General features: G+C 36.1%; 2 protein-coding genes across 7 annotated transcripts in view; both read right to left on the bottom strand.

Moving 5' to 3' along the window:
* The window catches only part of LOC147475042 (putative glutathione peroxidase 7, chloroplastic), a 20,005-nt gene extending 2,120 nt beyond the window's left edge, over positions 1-17,885 (bottom strand). For 3 of the 6 annotated variants that reach the window (XM_086584080.1, XM_086584077.1, XM_086584082.1), the window contains exons 1-18: positions 17,736-17,885; positions 17,511-17,652; positions 14,919-14,980; positions 13,318-13,388; positions 12,661-12,748; positions 12,512-12,587; positions 12,331-12,426; positions 10,995-11,103; positions 10,354-10,447; positions 10,185-10,268; positions 9,936-10,070; positions 9,596-9,789; positions 5,743-5,960; positions 4,087-4,153; positions 3,924-4,000; positions 3,775-3,836; positions 1,204-1,322; positions 960-1,127 (exon numbers count right to left, since the gene is read on the bottom strand). In XM_086584080.1, coding sequence (XP_086440206.1) covers positions 960-1,127; positions 1,204-1,322; positions 3,775-3,836; positions 3,924-4,000; positions 4,087-4,153; positions 5,743-5,960; positions 9,596-9,789; positions 9,936-10,011 — 981 coding nt within the window. In that variant the 5' untranslated portion in view covers positions 10,012-10,070; positions 10,185-10,268; positions 10,354-10,447; ... (6 more) ...; positions 17,511-17,652; positions 17,736-17,885. Of the gene's footprint in view, positions 1-959; positions 1,128-1,203; positions 1,323-3,774; positions 3,837-3,923; positions 4,001-4,086; positions 4,154-5,205; positions 5,302-5,511; positions 5,696-5,742; positions 5,961-9,595; positions 9,790-9,935; positions 10,071-10,184; positions 10,269-10,353; positions 10,448-10,994; positions 11,104-12,330; positions 12,427-12,511; positions 12,588-12,660; positions 12,749-13,317; positions 13,389-14,918; positions 14,981-17,510; positions 17,653-17,735 lie in introns of those variants that run through there. The other 3 variants (XM_086584078.1, XM_086584079.1, XM_086584083.1) reach the window with 3 other exon arrangements.
* LOC147475041 (uncharacterized) lies at positions 10,179-26,954 on the bottom strand. The gene is made up of 14 exons (XM_086585248.1): positions 26,943-26,954; positions 24,651-24,701; positions 17,736-17,835; positions 17,511-17,634; positions 14,919-14,980; positions 13,318-13,388; positions 13,153-13,216; positions 12,928-13,034; positions 12,661-12,732; positions 12,512-12,587; positions 12,331-12,426; positions 10,995-11,103; positions 10,354-10,447; positions 10,179-10,268 (listed from the first exon to the last, which is right to left on the bottom strand). The coding sequence occupies exons 1-14, from the start codon at positions 26,952-26,954 to the stop codon at positions 10,179-10,181; spliced, it is 1,128 nt and encodes a 375-aa protein (XP_086441374.1).

Below are 26,954 nucleotides of genomic sequence, written 5' to 3'. Positions count from 1 at the left end.
CTTTTTATTAATTTTACTACTCAATAATGTAAGAACTCGAAAACACCCTGTCCACAAACATTTGGCCAGCTCTATGGACCTAAGTACAGACAGTGAGTAAACAAGGTTCTACATTTCGGTTATGCAAGGTTTAAGCCTCCTGCCTCCTATGTCCTATCTGTCACTCACCAGTGACGGCTCAAAAGTGCAAATATGCTTTTAGGAATATTTTGCCTTTCAGGAATAAATCTTAACAGTTATGTTGAACAGTTACAGAACAAAAACGAAAAAGATAAAAATATAAAAAAATAAAACACCGATAAAAAAAACTGTTAATCATTCAAGTATGTGTTCTTGATTATTGACTTCTTACAGAGTTTTCTTCTACCTCTGAGCTTAGAATCACTAGGATATTAACATGTTGCCGATTAAGATGTCCCAAAAGAGAGATTGAAGCTCTAATGCTCCACGGAAGCTCAGAAATACTGAAGCTTAGCTTGTTTTGGAAAACCTGGTCATCAACTCCCTTATCCTTTGTATTCGAAATCGATAGTTTAGTAACAAATTCAGTTTTACTAAGAACACAGACAAATTCACTTCTCATCTTCTCTATTGTCTGTACTCTGTACTCGAGTTACTTCAGTTGGCGAATACAGTGTTATACTGCTATAGTGTTATATTATAAGTGGTATGTTGTGCGCATAATAGGAGTAAGCAGAAGTGAACAACTTGAAAACATTTAATGTATTATAGTCAATTGAGTCGCTTTAAAAAAGAAAGGGGTCTTGCAACAGCAGAACATGGTTTAGAAAATATTATTGCGACAACTTGGTCTTTGCAACCGAAAGCCAGAATGACAGCGTATTCACAGATTAAATTAAATGCATCATGTTTCTACCAGCCTAGCATACATAGTCTTAAGAATGTCAATCAGTACCTCTTGATTCTTGAAATGCTCTTTAAGAGTAACATGAACGTACCTCAATTTGGAAAGGAGAGGTCGTGGGAGGGTATCTTTCCACAACCTTACCATTTTTGTCAACCAAGAATTTCTCAAAATTCCATTTGATCAGGTCACCCAGAAACCCTCCTGCACTAGACTTCAGGAACTGATAGACTGGAGCAGTACTTGGTCCGTTTACATCAACCTATAAAATTTAAAGAACACTAAGCAAGTACTGTTCAATGAGTGTTTGCATGGGAATGCGTTAGCAATTGACACACCTTGTCACAAATAGGGAACTCTGCTTTACATCTTGTACAAGCAAACTGCTTAATCTCTGAATTTGAACCAGGCTCCTGACCACCGAACTGGTTGCAAGGAAAAGCCAGAATCTCAAGTCCTGCATATGTAAAGGTAGATTTTGAGACAAACCAGAAATGCAAAACTAGAGAGAGAGAGATCAAATTTAGAATACGGGTAAAAGAAATTAGGGGTTTGACTTAATTACCTGGCATAAGGAGTCATCTTCATGTGACAACTAAGAGAGTAACTTTTGCTAATATATAGATTCCTTTTCCTACTTTTATATGTACTATTAAGATAGTTGTTTACCAAAAGCGTGAAGGAGGATTGCAGTTTATGTCAGATATTGATAAATTGATCAAGATACACTGTCCAAATCCAAGTCACATTACTATACGATTATGCATGTGTCCGACACGGCGACCTATATGAAGTGGGATACAGAGACGCAACTAATTTAAAAAAAAACACTATTACTTTTCTTTAGTTGAAACTTGAAAGTGTCATATCACGGAGTTGTAACTATGTTAATAGATAATTTTCTTGGTCTTTTAGGGTATAGAAGAGACCCTAATTTAAAATTGTATGCACAATGTGTCCATGTGTCTGACACGAGTGTCCGTATTGATTTTCTTAAGAATATGAAGTGTCCATGGTACTTAGGTCCAAATTGAAGGATTGCGGATAAAGTGAGTATTCGTAGACCATATTCATTCTCAGAGGTAGCGTCATGGACATGTTGCATTAGCCTACTTAAATTTTCATAAGAACAACTGGAAGGAATATCTATCAGATCAAAAAGTTTTTGATTGATGATGTGTTACATTCAATACAGAAATAAGTCATAGTTGTAGTCCATAACTTCTTTCCTTCAGAGACTCCTGAACCCAGATCTCCATCCATTTGTTAACAAATTTAATATGATTTATCTAAAATTAGTATCAGAAATTTACACTTAGACATAGGTATCTAAACCATAGAACAAAATGATCTCTACTGGAACTTTGGAAACCTGTAACTGAATCCCAGTGGAACTTTGCAAGAATTTGGTATTTCAGCCACTTTGTAAACTCTTCTGATTTCAATTTGTAATGATTCTGATGTTTTTTTTGAATGGGCTGAATTTCGAAGGGCTGAAGAACCAATTTGGCACATAGCAGAATATCAATGTCGAAAATTTCTGGTTTGTCCAAGGAATTCAGAAAACATTTGAAAGCCGATGGAAAACTTACTTACTTTTGGCATGATCAACACACCAACAAGGGCATTCTGAAAATTGAAGTTAAATACATCACATGGATATAAGAAGGATGTACTGTCAATGTTACAAACTAACCAGTGGAAGCACTCACCTAGTACAGAATGAAGTGATAGAGACTAATATCAATAACTTTGAAGAAGAAAGATACTGTTATTTGGACCATTAATCCTAAGGAGCATTTTCAAGACAGCTTATGAGGCACTAAAGAGAAGAGTGGATAAGTTTGAGCGGAAAACAATCTTGTGGCGCAAATATCAAATTCCTAAAAGAACTAACTTAGCACTTGGCTGGCTGCTATGGGTAATGGGTAAGTTAGCCACTTAAAATGAATCACAAATACTTCAATCTTGTGGCGAGATAAAATGATGAGACAAGGAATCACAAATACTTCAATCTTGTCGCTCCAAGGCATTGTCAAGGCCAATCTAGTATAGTGAGGGGGAGATGGCAACACAACAGAGATTGCTATAGGCAGATGGCCAACCTTGTTGTGGTAGTTACGCTCACTCCTCAAGAACACCATTGGCATCTATATTTTGACTCTAAACACTTAAAAGGTGTATGGAAAGAAGTCCTTAGCTGGTGTGGTACTAATAGAAGTCCTCAGAACTCCGTGAAAGAATGGGCATGGATCAGCAGGAATCTACAACTTGGGGACTTGCTTGACGATGTTAGAAGAGTTTCTTTTTGTGATATTCTGTATGAACTTTGGAAAATGAGGAACAACAGACTCTTCTCTAATATTATGCTACTTAAAACAGATAGCATACAGGACAGTTAATGAAGTCAAATTAAGATTCTACTGGCTCCAATTCAGTATTGAAGCCAACCTGAGTAATAAAGGTATAGATACTAAACTGAACTTCAAGATCACATACAAAGAACCATAAGCATTTTATTTCTCATGGAAGCCTCCTAGACAAGATTTTATGATGCTAAACACATGGAATATCAACAGATGAAGGGGGGAGGGGATGTTGTGCTGGAATAATAAGGCACCACACAAAAGCACTTTTCATGGGCATATAACTGTTGTCCTAAGGGAAAACAATTGGTTATGTGGGGCTTTAGGCTATAGTACAATTAACAAATTCAGCAGGCAATGATAAAGATTCAAGTTGGTCAACCAAATCAGTTCCTTATCTAGCAGCTTGGACGATTAATTGAGTTAACACACCTAGCTAAGTGTAGAACCATTTATGACTTATTCATGTATTCATTGTTTTGCAATCCATATATTTTCTTCTCATAGATGTGCGAATTGAAAAATTTTAAATATTTTACTGACCTTGAGTTTTGTAATTCTCATAGATGTGCGAGAGTTCACTATAATTCGAGGATGTCAACCCACTGACATTCAAAAATGAAATTCTACAGTAAGAACACTAACTTCTCAAAATAAACAACATTAAAGACTTAATTCGGAAGATAAAATACCATTTGGATGCAACATTGACAATCAAAAGAGCTTTCCCTATAAATTTACTTAAAGAAACATCCTTTCCATCAATATCCTGCAACACAAAGTTTTCATTACACCTTTATAATCACTTTACTTAATACCATATTATGAAAAAAGAGGATAAGATATTAAGATTACCTTGACAGTGAAGTCATGGATACTTTTCTCAGTTGCAGCTCTAGCAAAAGCAATACCAGCTGTAGTACTAGGAGTTTTTAATACAAAAGAAGGAAACTTTAGAGATTGAAGAGAGAAGCCATTGTGCAGAAAAGTGGATGTTGAAGACCCAAGTGAAGAAGTTTTGTTGGAAATATTGAAAACCATTGAAGAAGGTGGGTTTTGAGTGATATTGAGTAAAGGGGTTGAAGTTGAGAAGATTCTAGAGAAGCCCTAGTAACTTTAAATTCATGTTCTATGAACCAAAATACAAAACAAGGGAATACAATCAACTTGATACAAAAACATCGGTATACACAAAATATTATGGGTAGCCATTTAATACATAACTAATAAGACTTGTATGACTAGTGAAGCCCCAAAATACTCAAGCTCGACTAAGCACAGCTCCAATATCTATCATATAATACCCGGGCTTGTGAGCTTGTCTTGGACACGACTAATTTCTTCCTCAAGTATATAGTCAAATCTATGTGCATCAAGATCTAAGACCAAGGGAGTTAGTTCTTCAAATAGATAGAATAAGGAAATTGATCGATGCTCTTAAATCACTTGTATTTCCAACTCTAGATGCAAACGTAGCACATATTACCATTGAACTATCCCACTTACTAAAGAGGCTTTGTTTTTTCTCAGTTTATAATGAGCACATAACATTCCAAAAACACACTTTTAAAACTGTTCTGTTACGAACTCACAATATAGCATGAAGAACCTAGAGTAATCCTACCGAAATAACCGGTGCAACATATATTTTTCTTTGTTGAGCATTAGCATCATGATAACTGTAACTAGTCAGGACATATGAAGTATATAGTTCATACCAAGTCACAAAACCACCTCATGAGGTGAGATTACACTAATTTAATCTTCATCCAATATATCACAATCAACATTCCACCCCTTATTTCAGTATCAGTACATCAAAGAATTTCACATTATGCATATTCTTAATTCATGGAAAATTCAACCATTCATTACTTTTACACCCAATATAACGGTCTCAAATCCATACATCACTTCAAATACTCAAAAACATATTAAATAGTAACAAAACTAACATAAAAATCATATCTTTACCTTCTAGCAGGAAGTAGATCAACAATAGGGGAATAAGAATTAAACTTCGCAGATTTCAGAGCCTCAACAATGGCATCTTCAGCAACTTCACTAGTTCTAAACCATGCAAAAACAGAAGGGTCACCATGATCCAATGGAATTAGTTTTTTAGCATTTGATGATGGAATTGGTTTTTTAGCTTCAACAGAGTTTCAAACTTTGCAACCAGGAAAAAAAAACTACTTGTAAGCTTGTTTCATCCATTTTTAATTTTAAGGAAAAAATAAAGTTCATTTGAGTAAAGAAGTGGGTAGTACGTATACTTACAAAATCATACACAATTCAATCCACCCAGAAAATAAATAATAATCAACTAAATATTAGAACAAAGAGATTGGTTTCTGCATTTTAAATAATGAAGAAACATAAGAAATTGAGCAAATTATTAAAAAGAAAAACAATTGTGAAACCCCATGCCATATCAGAAATTAGGGGTTCAAAAATTAAGACATTAAACAAAATTGAAACTTGTTGAAAGAGAGAGGGAGAGGGGGTTACCAAAGCTCCAGAGAGATGGCTCTAGTTATTGCCGATCTTGAGACTGAGAGAGAGATAAAGCTATCAAAGCACTCCCACGAAAGCTTTACTCTTGCTGTCTTATTGCATTTTAGTCTTGGGTTTAGTGCAAATATTGGGCGGTCTTGTGAAAAAACAAGGGGGAAACCAACTACGACGGTTTGTGAAAAAGTTAACAGACACCTTGTCTCATCCTTAATCTGGGACAAAAAGCGAAGTCATTTTGCAAACTCAAGAAACCAATACGACGGGAAAAAAAGATTTAAGACGGTATTGCTTGTTCTTTATTGGAGACGGGGATAATAGTCCTAAGAGTGCGTCCTTTTTCATTGATTCTGGTGTAGTGTATTAATGTAGTTAAGGCGTTCATGTAGTATTAATGACCTAATGTATTATTGATAACAAAGAGTTTTAGAAGTAAATAAAGGGTGATTCCAGTCAAGGTTAGTGAGTAGAGGATTAATTTCTTAAGAACTCAATCAAACAATCAAACATAGAGTGATACAGAGTTTGGAGCTGGGCGAGTTTGAAAAAGAAAAAAAAGAAGATAAAGAAAAAGAAGAAGAAGAAGTTTACTTACCAATGGGAATCTTCTGCGCGAGTTTGGAGCTGGGCGAGTTTTTTTTTTTTTGGTGGGAGTTTTTCTGGTGCGAGTTTGGAGTTCTCTGTGTTTTTTTTTATTCAATTTGGTGCGAGTTCGATAGTTTGATTCCCTATTGGGCTAATATTTGGGCTTAATAATTGAATTGGGCCAAACTAAAGTTTAGACTAAAAAACGGTCCAGCCCCGCCTAGACCGAGATTAATCGGTCGACCGTTTTATGCACCGATTAGGATGCTATACAGTACAGTGGAGGACCGCCTAGCGCCTAGCCACCGATTAATCAGCCGCCTAGCCCGTTTTTTTAGAACACTGCTGATTCTTCATCTACATATGTGCAGTCACACTCTACTTCTGACTCTATGGTTATGGCTGACTCTCCTACAATGGTGGAGCCACCCTCTGCTCCTCTCGCCACAACTCCTTCTGAGTCGAACCATCCACCTCCATATGCTACAAGGTTACATGATGGCACCTTATGACCTAGGAAGCACGGATACGGATACGCGACACGGATACGACACGACACGGATACGCGGACACGGCATTTTTCAAAAATATAGGATACGGATACGTCATGGATACGTTTGACCATCATATATCACCAAATTCAAATTAAAATGGCAATTCTACTTCATAAAATGACCAATTCAAACACATTAAGCAGTAACTTTATATAAGTGTATACCACTGCAAGCAAATGCCAACAAAAAAGTTCAAAACAATACAATGGATTTGTCAATCAAGTTGTCCAATTTCAACTAAGTCATTTTCTACATCTTAATTCACTTCATCTTTATTCTCTTGCATCTCTTCTTATCTTGGATTTTATTTCATTTTTTTTTTTTTTTGTAGAAGTTCCAAAAAAATTTGTGAGATTACTATTCCCGCGTATCCCCCACGTATCGGAAATTAAAAAATTAATTAAAAAATCAGATACTCCAAATCACATATCCGACACGTATCCGAGGCGTATCCGTGTCGGATACGTATCGGACACGGATACTTCACCCATATAGAAGTATCCGTGCTTCATAGTTATGACAGGTACAACGGACAGATGGCACAGTCAGATACCCAATCCCCAAAGCACTTGCTGCCGAGCTCACTACTGCCTCTAAGGAACCAACCTGTTACTCTCAGGCTGTGAAGCATCCTGCATGGAGATCTGCTATGACTGATGAGTTCAATGCGTTGCTCAAGAACCATACATGGTTCCTTGTGCCACCCTCTTCTACTCAGAACACCATTGACTATAAATGGGTGTTCAGATTGAAGCTTAAGGCAGATGGTTCTATAGAGCGACCCAAAGCCCGTCTAGTGGCCAAAGGCTTTCATCAACAACCGGGTATTGATTATGACGAGACCTTCAGTCCGGTTGTCAAACTGATCACGATTCGTACTGTTCTGAGTATAGCAACCTCTAATGGTTGGTTTTTGCATCAACTTGATGTGAAAAATGCCTTTCTTCATAGCCATTTATCTGAGACTGTGTACATGACCCAGCCACCTGGCTTTGTTGACCCTCGGTATCCTCATCATGTGTGCCGCCTACATAAGGCCATCTATGGGCTCAAGCAAGCCCCTCGGGCATGGTTTCAAAGGTTCAACACTTTCTTACTCCAATTTGGGTTTACACAGAGCTAAGCAGATGACAGCATGTTTGTATATCATGTAGGCACTCAACTTATGATTCTCCTTCTTTACGTGGATGAGAATTGTTCTCACTGGAAACACACCCGCCTTAATCTCTTCCTTTATCTCCACCCTTGGGCGCGAGTTCGAGATCAAGGACCTTGGTGCTCTCCACTACTTTCTGGGTATTGAAGTCCTACCTATGAAACCTGGCTTGCACTTATCACAGACTAAGTACACTATGGAGCTCCTTCAGCGAAGTAACATGCTTGATTGTAAACCTTGTGGGACTCCTCTAAGTGCCAAGACTCAACTTTCAGCTACTAATGGTACTCTCTTACCAGATGCATCTGAGTTCCGTCATCTAGTTGGTTGCAAATCACTCTTACGCGGCCTGACATCGCATTTGATGTCCATCACGTTGCTCAATTTGTTAGTTCTCCCCATACAGATCATCTTCTTGCTGTCAAGAGGATATTGAGGTACCTTAAGGGTACCTTGGAATTTGGCTTGGTTTTTCGGCCCTCTAATGGTACTCTTTCCATCCATGCCTATTCTGATGCAGACTGGGCTGGTTGTCCGGATACTCATCGCTCCACTACTAGTTATTGTGTGTTCTTGGACTGCAAAGAAGCAGCACACCGTCTCACGCTCTAGTGCTGAATCAGAATATCGTGCACTTGCTCATGTTTGTGCTGAGACAGTGTGGATTGGTTATCTTCTATCTGATCTTCAACTTCCTTTTTCTAGACCGATCACATTCTATTGTGATAATCTCAACACCACCTACATGGCTTCTAATCCAGTCTTTCATGCTCGCACAAAGCACATTGAACTGGACTACCATTTTGTTAGGGAGCGTGTTGTTTCTGGCATTCACCTTGTTCACTTTGTTCCCTCTGTTGATCAAACTGCGAACATCTTTACTAAAAGATTGCACAAGCACTGCTTTCAGCTTCTACGCTCCAAACTTGTTCAGCAGAGACCGCCAAGTTTGCGGGGGAGTGTAACAGCATCCCTTTAGTATATTCATTTATATGGTATTTGTGATATATATATATATATATAGTCGGCACATGCCATGCACATGTCAACTTATGTAAGTATTATATATATACCTCACGGAGAAGAATAAATTCATTCATTATTTTCTCTTAGATTTATTCTCTTACAGAAGGAATCATTACTATACCATTCTTTACCTGTGACAATCACTAAAAGCTAGCATCTAAAGAAGGTAAACTTCGACTCCTTTTAAACAACGAAATAGAAATGGCCAAGGGGAATCCACAGAAGTTAGAACCTCGGCTAGTGAATTCCTACGGAAGCTGGCATATACCAAGCTTAGCCAGGCTTCAGGTCTACTAGTCCCGTAGAAAACCTAAGCATAGAACAAGTTTAACTTGTACCTCATTCAGCCGGGATCACTCATTCTCATTTTGAATGCAGGCCAATGACACCATAGTTAACACCAAACAAAAATAAAGTACCATACACTTTATCTCCAACGAGCCCAGCTTCCTAGTCTCCTTAGTACTATTGAAGTAAGACTGGATGTGATAGAATTAAGTAATTCAAGATTAACAAAATAATTACAAACCTTTCCTCGGCAAGCCGCAAGAAAAGAAGATCCAACTCTAGGGGGGTCCTGCTGAGTCTCCTTCACATCAGATTGTTTGAGGCCTCGTTTTTTACCTTTTTTCATCTTCCAAGCAGCTGATCCATTACCTTGACGAATGGAATCATAATAATCTTTTAAAGTGAGCTCAAATTCATCCTGGCTTCCTCTGGGCTCTGAAGACAGTAAGACATATTGGGATTATGGTATTGACTTCATAACCTAAAATTGATTTAACCTTTGACATGAAGAAGGCTAATCATTTGCATAATAGACAATGATGCCAATGGCAGAGGCTGTATCAAGGCAAAGTTGGTCTTACCGACAAAAAAAGACTTTTGTGCGTTTAATCGGGACCATTGACCAGTTTCGCGCCAATGAGTACACAGCTTTTCCATCAACTTGTAGCTAGGGAAAAATACAAGAGCACCACCTGGCACAATTTTGCAAATTTCCTCTAAAGAGACACCGCCAAGTGCATTCAGATTCAGTGTTCAACTATTACTTTTGCTCAGCTGAGAGGTGATTGCACTCCCTAAATAAAACTTTTAACAGAAGATTTGACTTATACCTGAAAATCGTATGCATCAGCTGTTTTGTAGCTAGCATTTAATGGTTGATTCCCTGGACCAGTGGAGATAACAGACGCCCAGAGCTGCAATCAATAACGGCTGATAAAAATACAGCTGCAGCAATAAAGCATCAAATTTTCAAGCTGCACCACACACTAGAGTTCACACCTGTGATTTCACATCTATTACATGTGGAGCTTCCATGGATGTTTCAAACTTAGCACCCAGTTCAGATGAAAAAGAGGTCATTGGAGACAGTGTCCTGGATCACCAAAGTTCAAGAAAATATCACTGAAGATTGCATTACAATAAACTAAATGCAACTGCAGAGCATTATAAAACAAAAGGAAGAAAAAAAAAGTGAGCACAGGAATATCTGTTATGTTAACAATCAGAGTATTACCAAATGATCCACCAAAGAAGAAGAAAGCCTTCAAACTTCAGTTGCACAAAAAAAAATATGGATTTTGGTTACAGAGCCAGGAAGAGCTTCTTTCAAAAGGATAAGAAAATACTCAAATGTTTAAATTCAGAAAAACATGGCCACTATTTAGAACATGCCATCAATTAACAAGGGGGTATGGAAACTTTAAATTCAAGAAAAATTTGTGGAAACAAGACCTGATTTTAGAATTGTCTTAAAACCATCAAAACAATAACGACCAAGTTAGCTGGAAAGAGTTCTATACTTCCTTGCAGGGTATTTGAGTATAAATAAGCATGCACATTGAGATGTGTGCCAGTATAAAAAGGTTAAAAATTTGCTGATTTAAATGAATTTCACAGTTAAGCCTGTGAAATGCACTTACCCAGATGTGAGAATCACTGACATAGAAAGATCAGCAATTTCAGTAAAGCTAACAGCAGGGTACATGCACCACAGACTAAAGGATTGTGCCCATATACCAGCTTTAGATCCTGCATATGGCATGCTATTATTCGAGAAGGAAAAATATATATGCTTACTAATAGTACTATATTTGTCTAATAAACTATAACGTAGTAGGAAAACAAGATGGCAAAGTATCAATGCCAATTGCAATAAACTACTGAGAATGAATGTAAAAGGAGAGGATGCAAGGCATCTGCCATTTTACCTTTAACAACCTAAAAGCCATTTATTTCAGCTGTCTACTAATGCTCTGCGGTCATTGTTGTTCTAACTGAATCAAATTCTTGTTCACACACCCGATTACGTCACACTGAAAAGTGTCATGCAGAATCTTCAAATTTCGGCAGATAGTGGGATATATGCGGCATTTTGTACTATAATCTGAATCATCTACAGAACTCATAAAGTTTTGGGTTCAGATCGTACAACCCTTGTAATCTTTCAATTCTATGTTTGTGCACGGGACATATACTTTGTTGTGTTATGGTTTAACTCACACCAGCTTAGGCTGACTTACCATAGTCTTAATTCACTTTTATTGTCTACCCATAATTCCAAGCTATGTTACATGGACACGCTATATTTCAAAAATAATCCATGTCAGATATGTATCCACGTGTCGGATACGTATCCACTTGTCGGTGTCGGACACATATTGTATGTAATATACCTCAACTTTTGATATTTCACCGAGTCGTATACGGACACACATATCCGTGTCAATGTAATTTAGATTCCAAGAAAGGACAAGCCTGAACATGTGATTGTTTGCAATTGGTGCTACTCTATCAACAGTAACAATCACATTTTTGACTTTTCAAATTTAGAGAGAGATTAAAAAAGAAAAAAGAATATATACGGGGCAGGATCAACATACAACACTTTTTATACAACAGTTTATACAATGGCCTCCATCTCACTCTACAAATTCATTTAAGACTTGATTTTTGTGGATCTCACCTTCTCACCATAGAGAACATCCCTACAAAATATGGGCTCATTTGGAAATTTCTAAATATGCCAAAAGAAGGTTGCTAAATTTCAAATCTTGGCCGTTAAAATAAATTCAACTTTTGGAAAGGGTAGAGATCTCGAAATGATTTGAAAATTTGTGGATATGATCTTTATAGTAGTAAGATCATACCCACAAAAAATCAGCCCGCTTTGTATAAATTGTCGTATAAAAAATGTTGTATATGGATCCCTCCCATATATAATAAGAATACAGCAAAATAAAACTAGGAGGCACTTACCAGCATCCCTTTTAATGTACTTCTGTAAAACCAGATTATAATCAACTGTACAGGATCCATCTCCCGAGAAAAAATAACGAAGTGAAGTAAAAAACCCTACATGGTATTGTCAAACATAGCAAGAGTCAAAAAATTGGAGTTGAGGAATAGACAGAGCTTGCGGGGTACAACGTACTAGTACCTTCCAGTGCTATAACAGACACACCACTCAAATGTTCTCGTACTTTTGATTCAGCATCTGATGCAGCTTTGACTGCCTTGAAAGGATAAACTAAAATAAGATATTTGAAGGATTAAAGTCCAAAACCACTTTCAAGTTTCAATAAATACCTTAGTAGCACAATCAAACAAAATCATGAAGAACTGCTGTGAAATGCCAGCTTCTTGAAGCTCTCCTAAAGCCTAGTCACCACTCCAACTGGAACAATTATGTGACAAGTATTAAAAATGTGAAGAATGTTCCCAAAGTTTTGGAAAGCGTATGATCAGTATATATGGTGAAACCCATAAAAGAATATATTTTCGCGGAATACTGAAAGACAACTGCGACAAAAGATATTTTCAAGAATACTTATGTGCCAAAGAAACGGTCCTAACCCAAGGAGGTTTATGTATCAGTTTTACAAGGGTCAGCATGTCTTTGTTAAAGAGATCATTTCTTGGGCACAACGAATAAATTATAAGGTTTTTCCATGTGTGGCTCGCTGCAAAAAAATCAACATATTTCACACACACTGTAACAGTTCTTTGGTACTTCTAGTAAACACCAGCCAAACTTTCTTTATACAGATACTTACTAAGATAAGTATATCTAATTTCTACAGTTCCTAGAATCCTTATAGGCAAACTTAAGACACTGAACCAATTTAACATTATCAATCTTAACCTATATCAGAAAGCATGAAAGTGCGGTGAAATAATAGCATTTTGTTTGCAAACAAACAACAAAAAAAGCCTGACAAAAATGAAGTAACTAAATCAACTTGCCATGGAAAGTAATGCTGGAACTCCCGCTTCACCAAGGTATCCACCCTCCGGCCAATCCAACTTATGATTCCCTACACAGTTGAAACCATCAATATATGACCAGCAATCATCCGAAGACCAGTAAATAGGGGAGGGAAGATAAAACAACCTCGAACATATCATGTAAAGGTTGGTAAACTGAAGAATCGACAAAGCATAGTTGCTCCAGTTCTCTCTTCAATGCTATCAGCTATGAAGCACGGACACTCCTCTAGGGGCAACGTATCCGTGCCAGACACGTATCGGACACCGACACTCCCCGACACGCCTCCAACACGTGTCCGATACTCGATTTGGAGTGTCGGATTTATTAATTAACTAGGATATGCCTGTGCCTACGGCCCACAAGATCTCGACCTGCTTGCCGTGCTACCCCCGACAACTTGTCGCGCCTTCGGCGCAAGGTGTACATGTGCCAAAACGCGTGACTTCGGCATGAAACAACACGTCGCGCCTTCGGCACGAAACAACTCGTCACGCCTTCAGCGTAAGGCATATGTGCGCCTTCGGCGCGAAACAACTCGTCGCGGCGCAAGGCCAGTCCAATTGTCTATTATCCATAAGCCCAATAGTATCAATTGGGTCAGCCAATTGTGCAGTACTATGTCAAATTTGGAGGCCCAACAGTTTATAAACCCAGCCGCAATTGTTGACTTTTGGCTGATTTTTGGATGCCTACCCCCACTATTACCATTTTTTTTAATTGAGCCCATGCTCATGTTTCCAAGCCCATAAAAAATTCAACCCATAAAAATTTTGTCCAATGTTGACTCTTTTTGTGTGGGGTGGGTGAGGTGAGAAAAACCTTTTAACTCACCCCATAAAAGCTTTTTAATTCACTCTCTATGATTTTTTAGTGGCTATAGTTAGGAGGTGTGTTGACCACGTCTCACCTTATGACGTGGAATCTGTCCTCCCACTCCTTTCTGTTTTATTAGATAGATTTTTAGAATTTCCGACACTCCGTGGACACGCTAGGGACACACGGGGACACTTCTACATTTTATTCCTATTTTTTAAAAAGTGATTAAAATACTTAAAAGAAGACACGACTTGGGTAGGGATTTTATTTCACTTTTGAAATAAGAAAAATGAGGCACAATGCACAACTGCAAGTCCTTTTTATATATATTTGTTACAAATCTTCTATAATTGTTATTTCTTTCGTTGGCATTAACTTACATTATTGGACATGTATGTTGTTGTTTACTATTTTAGAGTTGGACATGTTCAAAACTAGTGTTCATATTTTGATTAAAATTTGGTTGAGAATGTTAAATTTCAATTATATATATATGGGCATATGGTTATAATGTGCGCATAAGAATGTGGCTCTATAAGAATGGTGCGCATTAGAATTATATATATAATTCTTTTTAACGTGTCCATGACATATACGTGTCTTACTTTTTTTAATTATGTCGTGTCTGTGTGTCCGTGTCGTGTCGTATCCGTGTCGCGTGTCAGTGTCCGTGCTTCATAGGCTATCAGAAGGATCCACAAATAAATAACGCATTACAGAAATGTTTTACAAAATGGAAAGCGGTGGGTCCGTAACTTACTATCTAGGACATCATCTTCGATGTCAACACTAGCAGCATCTCGTGCAATATCCTCTATATTGCTGCAAGATTGTATGGAAAATCAGAATCAGAAAACTGTATGACTTGACCTTACTTCATTGCAATGTGCTTGGTATTTGGTAATGGCGTTTCTAACATCATATGTGTTGTAACTTGCAATATAAATAACTCAGTCAAGTACTGAAGGTTGCTCGTCAAATTATTTTCATCTCTTACAAAACAATGTCCATTGTCACAATTTGGACACTCCATCTAAGTGATAGACCAAAACAGTACTTAGCACTGCAGCCTATTCAGGAGAACCCCACACCTCCTTAGGCGGTTAAGTAGGGACAATATCAGCAATATAGAGGTTTGGTTCATCAAACCCAGCCCCCATATGTTAAGGATATATTATTTACAAGAATGGGGATAGCAACTGCATTCCCACTGAATAAACTGTCAATCTGTATTTTAATTGAAAATCAGAGGATGCATAGCTACGCCTACTTATTTGCAGATATCTGTACTACGTAACAGAATTTTTGGTTTCACTAGGTATTTGAATTTCCACACTTACAAAACTACACATAACTTGATCGAGATGAGAACTTATAGGGATTGCCACTGTTCATAGAGTTTAATCAGCCTATGTGGGAAAAGAAAAGGGGGGAATGGGTGTGTGGGTGTGTGGGTGGCGTGAAGATCTACAAATTAAAAGGAAACAAATCCTGGGTCTAGGCAGTGGAAGGAATTTGAGGGGTTACTCTTTTGTTGTCTATTGTGTTTTTTGTCGCTATCTTTCTTTGTTTGCTTTTGCTTTATAGTACAGAATATAAATACGTGCACGCACCCTAAATTATCTTGACCTAACGTGGCATCCCAAATGCTCAGCTGAAACATGAATCAGCAAGAAAGCCTATGTGGAACTCTATAACGCCTACCTAACCTGGAGTCAGCATGAAATTTTACGTCGTGTCTACAAACGCCTAGCTGGCACTTTAGCTAGACAGAAGAACATGGGGGTCGACAAGGATATAGTGGTCTGGAGGGTCACGAAATGCCAAACTACTCGGCTTCCAGTGAACACGCCACTGTATGCCTTGTGGCACTGGGGCAGAGTCGCCACATCCGGCACCGCAAGGGCTGAGACCCACACAATAAAGAGCTGATGTGGAAATACTTGCCAGCTATGTCCACACCACTTCTTTGTATGTGAGTAGCATGTGCTTACCTGCCTACCTCAAAAGCTTCCACTATAAATAGTGGGTGAGAGGGGCACAACTTACACAAGCTCATTACATTCTCTCTCCTAATGATCACAGCCTTTCCTTTGGCATTTCACCTTCAAACCTCAGGCAACTTTTCTTTGTCAACACTTAGTTCTTTTGCCCTTCAAGTCCTTACCCATACCTACAATAGGTCTTCTTGTATAACTCAAATCAAGTGACAGAGAAAACACTTATGTAGGATCAACCAAAGAAAAGTAATAGATTTTCATAACTTTGTGGCTGCAGTCTCAGAACTTAACAATCACATGTTGAAAAAACTTGACTCAACTTAATAACCCAAGACTAACAGAACTCAGTAAAGAAGACATCGATAACAAACTGATTACCCATAATAGCATTTCTTTTCATAATACAGAACATGGCTAGATGACAAAATAAAGTTGCACAAGTACTTCAAGAAACCCAACATGCCCATATCCACACAATATGACTTATGCCATTCAGTTCAATGGATGCTCCTAACTTCCTATTTTCTTTGCACTTAGAGTGATTGGATTTTAAAGAAAAAAACTAAAAAGGGTACATGATAACGTTTTTTAATGTCAATGTGTATATTGCCAACAAAAAGACTAAAACAGAAGGTAATACTAGACATCCGATTGCCTTTATGCACAACACCTTCATGATGATCAACTTAAGAAAGCTTAAAAAAGAACTTGAGAAAGCTTAAATCAGATAAAAGCTGGATTTATACGTGTATCAATATCGATTCACTTAGACTAAACAATGAAGTTATTCTACTACCATTTCCTTAGTGGTGGTTATATTGTTATCCATATCTTGCCATCTTGGAACAAGCAATTCAACATTGGATCAATATTCAGGCCTAGAAAAGGATAACAAAAGGCAATGCGAACATTATGGAGAGATCAAGGCTTAGAGGGATAGAGATAGCTTCCATGAAAGGACAGAACTTTATTAATTGTTGGGGGTCAACATCAACAAAAGTAGGAATCTTTTGTTTTTGTTTATTTTTGTTAATCAACAATTTGATGCTTATCCACTACTATATATCCCAAGACTGTCAAAAGTATAAAACCGAAGAGGATAAAGCTACAAAACTAGGTCTCTTCAACATGAGGAACAACAACAATAATACCAATTACTATTCCTTTTTTATAAGTAAAAGTTAATAATAATAATAATAATAACAACATGCAAAAATGATAATAATAAAAATAATGAGAATACCATTTACAATACTAAATGTAATACATGCTGTTATTAATAATGGTCGACAAGGAATAAAATTAGTCAACTTAAAACTTTTGCTAGCAATGGAGAGGTAATAAGAGCATACTGGGCTTCATCAAGAATCACAATGGATCCTTTAAGATCTACTTCCATTGCACTTCGAATTGAAGGACTTAAGATATAGCTGTATGGGCAGAAAACTAGCTGAGCTTCTTGTGCCATTGAACGTGCTGCAAAATATGAACAACCTACAAAAAGAGAATTCCTCATTTCCTCGATAAGCTTTAATAACAAAATGAATTCAAGATCTCAATAGATTATGAAAACAAACCTTTCACAGCTCGTCCAAGCTTCACTAGATCTTCAATATCGTGAGCCTCATGGCAGCCACCTTTCTGAAGAGACGGATGACCTTTTGTTGGGATATTTGGCTTTTACAAACCCAATTAACATTTATTGTTTATCCACGATGTTTAATTAAATACACGAATCTTATTATTATGCATATGGGTGAACTAATATCATATGATGAAACCATAATTTCCATAGGTAATATAATTAAACAATCAAGCATATGAAGAGTCATATGCGGGAGATTTGATTGTATCTATTTACCTATAATGCTCACACTTAGGAGTGAAGTTGTACGCTTCATTTATAAGACTGTAATATACATAATTGCTATATGACAAGATGATGATATCTCAATCATTTGAATATGACTATAAGTTTGTATATTGGTGTAGTCACATAATTGATTAATCGAGGAGATCAAAGTGAGAACACACTATAAATTATTTATTAAGGTTAGTGTGCAAATCTCACTCTACCAATTAATCCCAGACTTGAGAAATTGTGAAAATTCATTTAGGTCTCAAATTTATTATTTTGAGATATTAAAAGTAATGTCTATTTATGACTAGACTTGACATTTTGGGTAATGAATGTAGGACGTCTTGAATCACTTAATTTAATAAAGGATCCACCACTCTACCTGGAGTTATGTATTAGGAAATTGTGACATAACTAATTGAGCTCAAACCCTACGCAGTATAAGAAATAGTTTCTTAATGCTTCAATTGATGTTAAATGTCAAATTGGATCAATTAGGCATGGGTGTGTGATAAAAGAACAAATTCAAATGGTCTAATTGTGAATATAAGTAAGGTGGAAGGACTTAGATATAATTAATGGTAGGAAAGGACTTTCGAAAAGTTCCAAGGGCCTTATTATAAATATGGATTTGTTAATGCAAGACTTTCCATATTAAAGAGATATATATATAAAAGGGGTTTTAATATATCAAGTAAGAATCAGTAATTGTAGATGAGGACTTGTCTTCTTTAAGATAAGACTTGGAATCCCAAGTGGATCCCACTACACACACTTCACGATTCTCAAAGTTTTCTATATAAGAGAATAACTTTTTGGAGAAAGGGACCATTAGTCTTTCAGGAAAAGGAAATCTAAAAAAAAGTTAAGAAAAGCAAAAATATTTTGTGGTGTATTGTGTGGTGAATACTACTTAGAGAATTTTGAAGACTACGTGATTTGGATTCACTTTGGAAAGTTTCTATTTCTTGTCAATCTCCATTTAGTGGCTTTGAAGGTATTTTTCTTTTAATTATTTTTTGATCAATACTTAGATTAAGACGTGTTAAAGATGTAGGATTAAAAATACAACAATTGGTATCGGAGCGGGTCATGATATTATCTATTTTTGATTTGCTTTTAAAAAGAATAATCAGATCTGAAAATTTTATATGAGATATATGGTAATTTCAGATCTGCATGTTCCTAGTAATAAAGGTGCAATTTTTTTTTAGTATTAGGACTTACTATTTAAATTTGTATAAAAGAAAAAATATATTAACGTTGTTAACATGAGATGTTAGTTTATTAATATGGTTTTTTGTTGCATGAGTATATTAATAGTCTGTACAATTTTTGTTTTACTACTTGCATATTAATTTGTTTAATTAGTGGCTATCATGTATCCTGTTTAATTAAACATAATCTTTTTACATAAGATAAATAGACGTTGGACTAATTTTTTAGCCATGTTAGTAGCTGCTAACAAAATAAAGTAGGATGTACTTTTAAGGCTTTGTACTTCAATTAAGTTTTCTTTGCCTGACATGTGCTCTTCTTTGCATGATATGTATGGACCACATGCTAAGTAAAGGACCTTTTTTTTAGAAGTATATAGATGCTGGAACTTTGTCTACTGTGACACATGAGATGCTTACAAAACTTTTGAAGCTTGTACAATAGACATGGTTATAAGTGGTACACATGTGTAGTTCTATTTTTTGGAAGTTTGCTATTACAGCTTACTTTATTGGACAAGTACAGTATTTATTCAATGCATGGGATGCACAAAAACATAGAACATGGAGTCATGCACTATATACTAATTAAAAATGCATATATAATGATGCAAACACATAGTACGTACGCGCATGAGTCAGATATGCTTGTCCAGATGCTAAATTATTATATGATATATTAGATACACACATTACATGCTAGATTAGATATATTTTTTTTCTTATTTGCATGCATGATATTTATGAGATAACTATTTGCATATGATGCCAGCTATTTTTTTTCCGCAGTACACTAATATATTAATGATTGATCTTTAATTTTGGCAAGAGATGTATAGTCTCTTAATTAGAAAATTAGAAAGATGTCATTGTCTTAACGTTGTTTTTTTTTATTGATTAATACCGTCGGTCTATATAAAGCAAGTGGTAAAAGGCGATTTAATTTACTGAATTAATTAAATCCTCTGCTACACCGTTATCAATTCAATACGAATTATTATATTTTTAGATGTGATTAATATGATCCGTACGGATAAATTAATTGCATGCTAAAATATTTTTGCCTATTGTCTATTCTCGAGAGGAAAAATTCATGTATGGCTAGTGGGAGTGTTTTCCCTTACGGATTCATTATCTCACAGTTATATTAATGAATTATGATGATGGTATACTTGGCTGAAACATAGTTGACAGCCCTACGGTTTGTGTAATTATGTTTTAGTAGCAAAAAGAATAATAATGAAAATCATATTACATGTATGTGAAATTGATGGGTCTAGTAGAACTCGCCTGATTAAGTTGAATAATTTTGATGCCTTACGGATAAGAGATTATTCATAAGTATTAGGTTTCCATTGCTTATATTTGTCTTATTGATACAATATGGAGGGTGTTGTATTTTTATTATATAAGCGGGAAATTGGTTTATTAAATTCCCAAAACCAATATTAAATGTATTATAATAATTTTTGTGTAAATGTAAATGTTCCAGATATGTCTCAATCAAATTTCCGTCCCTTAGCATCTATCTTAAAAGAGAACAAGTTAACTGGTCCTAATTATGTGGACTGGAAGCGTAACATTAACATTATCTTGACTGTTGAAAGTTACAAATTCTTTCTCACTACCCCTTGCCCCCGAACCGCCAGACAATGCTAGTGCAAGAATTTTGAAAGATGAGTACAAAAATGGCAAAAGGCCAATGAGATGTCCAAGTGTTATCTCCCCGCATCCATGTCAAACGCGTCTCCAAAGACCAACACCAAAATTTTGGTACAACCATCGAGATCATGACCAATTTGCAAGAGATGTTTGGCTTAACAAAATCGCGACTAAACGCCGATTGCAATGGCAAACCCGATGAATACAAAATGGATGATGGGACTCGGTTAGGGAGCATATCCTTAAGATGATTGGCGATGTCAATGAGTTGGAGATCCTACCAAATAGACGCCAATTCTCGGAGTTGATGCTATTCTTCAAGATTTGCCAGTTTCATTTAATCAGTTCAAGTTGAACTACAACATGAACAATATGGATCCGACATCGCCAGAGTTAATGAACTCTTTTGCAGTCAAGACTTAGTTAAGGTTAAGCCAAGTATCTTGGTCTCGAGAAAATGTTGGTGTTTCCAAGCCTGCCGAAAAGGCAAAGGCAAGTGGAAAAGGGTAAAAAAAAGTTTGCCCCTTGGGGCAAAAGGGGAGTGGAGAAAAATTGAGGGGGCTAAAGCGAAAAGGTAATTGTTACCATTGTGGAAAAGCCCCGGTCATTGGAAGTTTAAATCGTAGAGAGTATCTAGCTATGAAACAAAACAAAAAAAGAAGGTATGCAATCCTTTATTCTTGAAACCAAAGAGTTGGTATTTCCTTCTAACACTTGTTATGTAGAATAAGAGACCACTAACTACTTTTGTAAAATGTTACAGGAGTTTCAGAGGAAAAGAAGGATGAATGAAGAAAAGGTGTACCAAGCACTAGGGATGACAGAGGTAAATGTTGCTACAGTATCAATAGGAGTTTATTGTTTAGCATTAGAAAAGAAAATGTTGGTTTTAGAAGACTATTTTTATGTTCCAGGGATTAGGAGAAATTTGGTTTCTGTTTCTGCACTTTATTATAAGTCAGAATATAATATTCTATTTCATTTGATTCAAAAGTTGTAATCAGATTAAATAAAAAGATTATTGCCTCTGGTTTTTTGGAAAATGGTCTCTATTTACTTTCTTCTATGCTAGAAATAAATGATTTTGATATTAGTAATTCATCATATGTTATTACCTCAAAAGAAGGTATTTTCTTCAGTTAATCTAACAAACTTGTGGCACTTAAACTTGGTCATATCAATCTGAATAAGATTGATAGCTTGGGTGAAAGATGGGATTTTAAGTTCACTCCCTTTATAATCTTCCTCAACCTATAATCTTATTTAGAAGGAGAGATGACTAAAAGATCTTTTAAAGTAAAGGGTCAAGAGCCACATAGTTAATAGAGTTAATACATACAGATGTACATGGGCCTATAAATGTGAAAACAAAAGGTAACTTAATGCAAAATATGATTTTGTTTCAATTAAGTGCACCAAGAACTCCACAACAAAAAGAGATTGCAGAAAGAAGGAACATAATCTTATGGGGTATGGTTTGGACTATGGTGAGTTATTCAAACTCTCTCTATATCTTTTTTGAGATAAGCCTTAGAAATGTCAGCAGATATTCCTATTTATGTTCAATCTAGATTAATTTATAATTTAGATAAAACTTCCATGTAAAGTTCAGAGTTTATCTAAACTATTCTATTCCAAGATTAAGTAGTGGGGGGCAATTAGACCTCCAGAAAAGTTAACCCTATTATTAAGAGACACTTTCTATGTTATATCATATGACAAGGATAAAGATCCTATACACTACGAAAAAGCAATTTCTGATATTGATTCGAGAAAATGGCGTGAAGAAATGAGATCGGAAATGGAGTCCATGTATTCCAACAAAGTCTGGGAACTTGTTGATCCATTGCCAAATATTAAGCCTATTAAGAATAAGTAGTTATTTAAAAGTTAAAGGGGAGCTAATAGAAAGGTAGAGACTTTTAAAGCGAGACTGGTGGAGAAAATGATTACTCAAAAAAAGGTTATCAAATATGAGAAAACTTTTTCGCCAGTAGCCATGAAAAGTCCATTAGAATCCTTATAGTGATTGCTACTCATTATGACTATATGATTTGGCAAATGGATGTAAAGACTGCGTTTTAGAACCTAGAGGCTTTACAGTTCCTACAAGCTTTAAGGAGTTGGAATGTAAACTTTGATCAAACAATCAAATTGCTTGGTTTTGATCAATGTAAGGAAGGACCTTGTGTTTTACAAGAAGGTTGAAGGTACAATGGCTATGTTAATGGTCTCATATGTATATGATACACTAGTCATTATGAATGATATAGTCTATGAGGACCAAATACTATATATTGGTATATATGTATGTGCAGACCCTTATATTAATATTATGGGTTTTAGAATGGTTGCTTATGGCTTTGAAGGCCAGTGGGAGATTGTTGGGATATTTGGCCTTTACAAAACCAATGAACATTTATTGTTTATACATGATGATGTTTAATTAAATACACGAATCTTATTATTATGCATATGGGTGAACTAATATCATATGATGAAACCATAAGTTCCATAGGTAATAGAATTAGAATAATCAAGCACATGAAGAGTCATGTGCGGGAGATTTGAATGTATCTATTTACCTAGAATAATCAAGCACATGAAGTTGGACGCTTCATTTATAAGACTGTAATATACATAATTGCTATATGATAAGATGATGATATCTCAATCATTTGAGTATGACTCTAAGTTTGTATATTGGTGTAGTCACATGACTGACACTGAGGGGATCAAAGTGAGAACACACTATAAATTCGCTATTAAGGTTAGTGTGCAAATCTCACTCTACCAATTAATCCCTAGACTTGAGGAATTGTGAAAATTCATTGTGTCTCAAATTTATTACTTTGAGATGTTAAAAAGTAATGTCTATTTATAGACTAGACTTGACATTTTGGGTAATGAATGTAGGACGTCTTGAATCACGAATTCTAATAAAGGATCCACCCCTCTACGGAGTTATGTATTAGGAAATTGTGACATAACTAATTGAGCTCAAACCCGGCTGGTATAAGAAATAGTTTCTTAATGCTCAATTGATGTTAAATGTCAAATTGGGTCAATTAGACATGGGTGTGACAGTGAAGAACAAATTCCCAATGGTCTAATTGTGAATACAAGTAAGGTGGAGGGACTTAGATATAATTAATGGTAGGAAAGGACTTTCTTGAAAGTTCCAAGGGCCTTATTGTAAATATGGATTTGTTAATGGGCACTTTCCATATTAAAGAGGTATATATTAGAAGGGTTTAATATATCAAGTACAAGTACTTGTATGACAATGACTTGTCTTCTTAAGATAAGACTTGGAATCCTAAGTGGATCCCACTACACACACACTTACGTATTCTCAAAGTTTCTCTATACAAGAGAATAACTTTTTGGAGAAAGGGACAATTAGTCTTTCCAGAAAAAGTACAACTAAAAGTAGGAGAAAAGCAAAAGTGTTTTGTGGTGTGTTGTGTGGTGAATACTACTAGAAGGCTGAAGACTACGTGATTTGGATTCAGCTTTGGAAAGTTTCTATTTACTGTCAATCTCCAATTTCGGCGGCTTTGAAGGTATTTTTCTTTTAATTATTTTTTTGATCAATACTAGATTAACATGTTAAAGATGTAAGATTAAAGTAATCCAACACTTTTACTTTATGCGCATTTCTGTATATGAAAGAGGTTGGGTGAATGTTTCGTGCATAGAAAGGAAACAGAGACACTACAAAGATCCATCAACCCATAATTAAATGAACTTACCTGAATTATGGGCATCCTTGATCTCCATCCTTCAGCTTCATAAGTGACTTGCTGCAAATGATATACACCAGTAGTTCATTGCCAGATCAAGAAAACAAGAATAAAAATTAGTTCACAGAAATAAAAGAAGTGGAGTTGCTGCTTTGGGTTAGAGCTGCACCACTCCTCGTCAATATTCTCTCTCCCACAGACATATTTGTTGGTTCAGTAGAGTTTGCGTGATCCATGGAAAGGAGAGGAATAGTAAAAAAATGCTAAATAAGACAGCTACAAGTGAAAATGATTACAATGAGCAAGTATATACTGAGAAGGGATCCTTCCTTACTTAATATCTCAATACTCATGACTGGTCACTAGCAGAGTGCACTCTACTAAACAAGTGGATACACTAAAAATACCAGAACATCTGGGCTATTTTCTCAATGTGTGTCTCATCATTAAATAGACCTCAGTTACCCTGTGTTTGTACAATTTCAAATTCCAAGAATGTTAAAGAGAAACTACCACCGAAAAATCGCAAAAAACTTAATCTGTGCACTAATACCAACTTAAAATCAGGAATGGCCTATTAATATATTACAGACTTTGAGAACAACAGTTTGTTAAATTGATCCACAACTTTGACTACTAGAGAAAAAAATAATAATAGAGACGGGGAAGACCAGGCTGACAACAGTTAATAGTACCTTTTTAATGTAAAATATGTAATTGATGGTACGGTTAGGTTTTCTGCAAAATAAACTCATCACATAGACCACTAGGATTTTATGTTAGGCACAAGTGATGTGAGTGTTGTTGGAGTTATCCCTCACATGAGGAGAGTAGAGAAATCAGTTCCGCTTGTGTGTGGAAAAGACAGAGCGTGCCCGCGGCCTCCTCAAGCCTAATTTGAAGCGCACCCGCGCTCAAGCGCCTGGACATCGTCCAAGGCAAGAGCGCGCCCCTCGCCCTCCATAGCCTAATCTGAAGTGCGCCCCGCGCTCAAGCGCTTGGACATCGTCCAAGGCAAGAGCGCGCCCCGTGCCTGTTGTAGCACAATTTCGAGCGCGCCCGCGCCCATGCCTACTTTTGGCAGGATTCTATTTTTGCGAAACCGCGAGTTTTGCATTACATGTTTGGGTTTTTTTGGCAAAACCTAAGACACAAGAGACAACACACAAAAGTTAGAGAAAACCCAATCTTGAAAGCTATCAAGATTGAGAGATAACTTTTACAGAGAGACAAGCCTGTAAAGAGATAAGAGTGATCTAGTAAGGTGAGAGACTGAAAAGAGAGATTGTAATCTTCCTTCCCACTTTATAAAAGGACTAGCTCTTGTGGAAGTAGGCATTATTAGGCGATTCTGCTTTACATTATTATCTGTTTGTTAATAGTTGTTTAGAGAGTTGGGAATGTTAGAATAGGTTGTAGTTGATATTTAGAATTTGTCTAGAGTTGAAGTAAGTTCAAATACAAGTTATCTGTGTAGTGGGGATCAATTGGTATTGCTTAATTCCCCAACAAGTGTCTGATTATCCTAAAATTTTGTTTTTCTCCAAAATCAATCTCGTAAAATAGATCTTCTGTGATAGTGTAATTCAAGGTGTAAAGAGATTTGTCTGATCAAAAGGCTTCAATTGAACTGATATTATAAACTTCCATTTTTCAGTGGGCAAAAAATAAAGGGGGCTGTTGCTTTTTATTTTCCCCTTGCGTGAAAAGGATACAAAACTAAAAGAGAATTGTATCACATCCCTTTTGCTCTATTAAAGAGATAAAGTTAGCCAGCATCCATTCCTCCCTCTTCACTATAACTTCGGTGATACTTTAAACAGTTTAAAGTAGTGTATTGTTTCAAACTTTTAAAAATAAATAAATAAACAGGAAGCAGTAGAAACCAATTTATCTATGGTCAATGGTGATTGTCCTTTGATAGACACCAAAGTCATTGTTCATCATTTCATCTCAGATTGCCATTGTCTAGTTAACATAAAGTACTTCTCTGGATGCTTTATGTTGTTCCAAAGTTAGACTTTAGGTTGACCAAAACCAATAACCTCATTCTTTGGACAATGGAAGTGCAAATTTGCATTTTCACCAATCCTCAAGTGTACAACCATTACAACTTATTAAGTTTATAATCCCTAACATGTTTATATAAATAAAAATTGTATTTAACATGGCTTCAATACACATTGAAATGGCCCTATTCCTATAAGACTTGAACCAAATTGAGATAACCCTATACCTTCAAAATACTTTTATACAATATCAAAGTGACAAGTAGTACACAAAAAATGAGATAAACCATACCAGAACAGCCAT

This window comes from Coptis chinensis, chromosome 9 (genome assembly GCF_015680905.1).
Source record: "Coptis chinensis isolate HL-2020 chromosome 9, ASM1568090v1, whole genome shotgun sequence".
In the NCBI taxonomy this organism is placed as follows: Eukaryota; Viridiplantae; Streptophyta; class Magnoliopsida; order Ranunculales; family Ranunculaceae; genus Coptis; species Coptis chinensis.
Note: the sequence above shows the minus strand (reverse complement) of the source record. Positions and strands in the feature narration are given on the sequence as shown.

Excerpts from the sequence above, each read along its gene's own strand:
- LOC147475041 (XM_086585248.1), bottom strand. Across the intron at positions 14,981-17,510 it reads GTGATTCTTGATGAAGCCCA|CAATATAGAGGATATTGCAC; the intron begins GTATGCTCTTAT and ends ACAATCTTGCAG. Across the intron at positions 13,035-13,152 it reads CTATAAGGATTCTAGGAACT|CGAGCCACACATGGAAAAAC; the intron begins GTAGAAATTAGA and ends ATTTTTTTGCAG.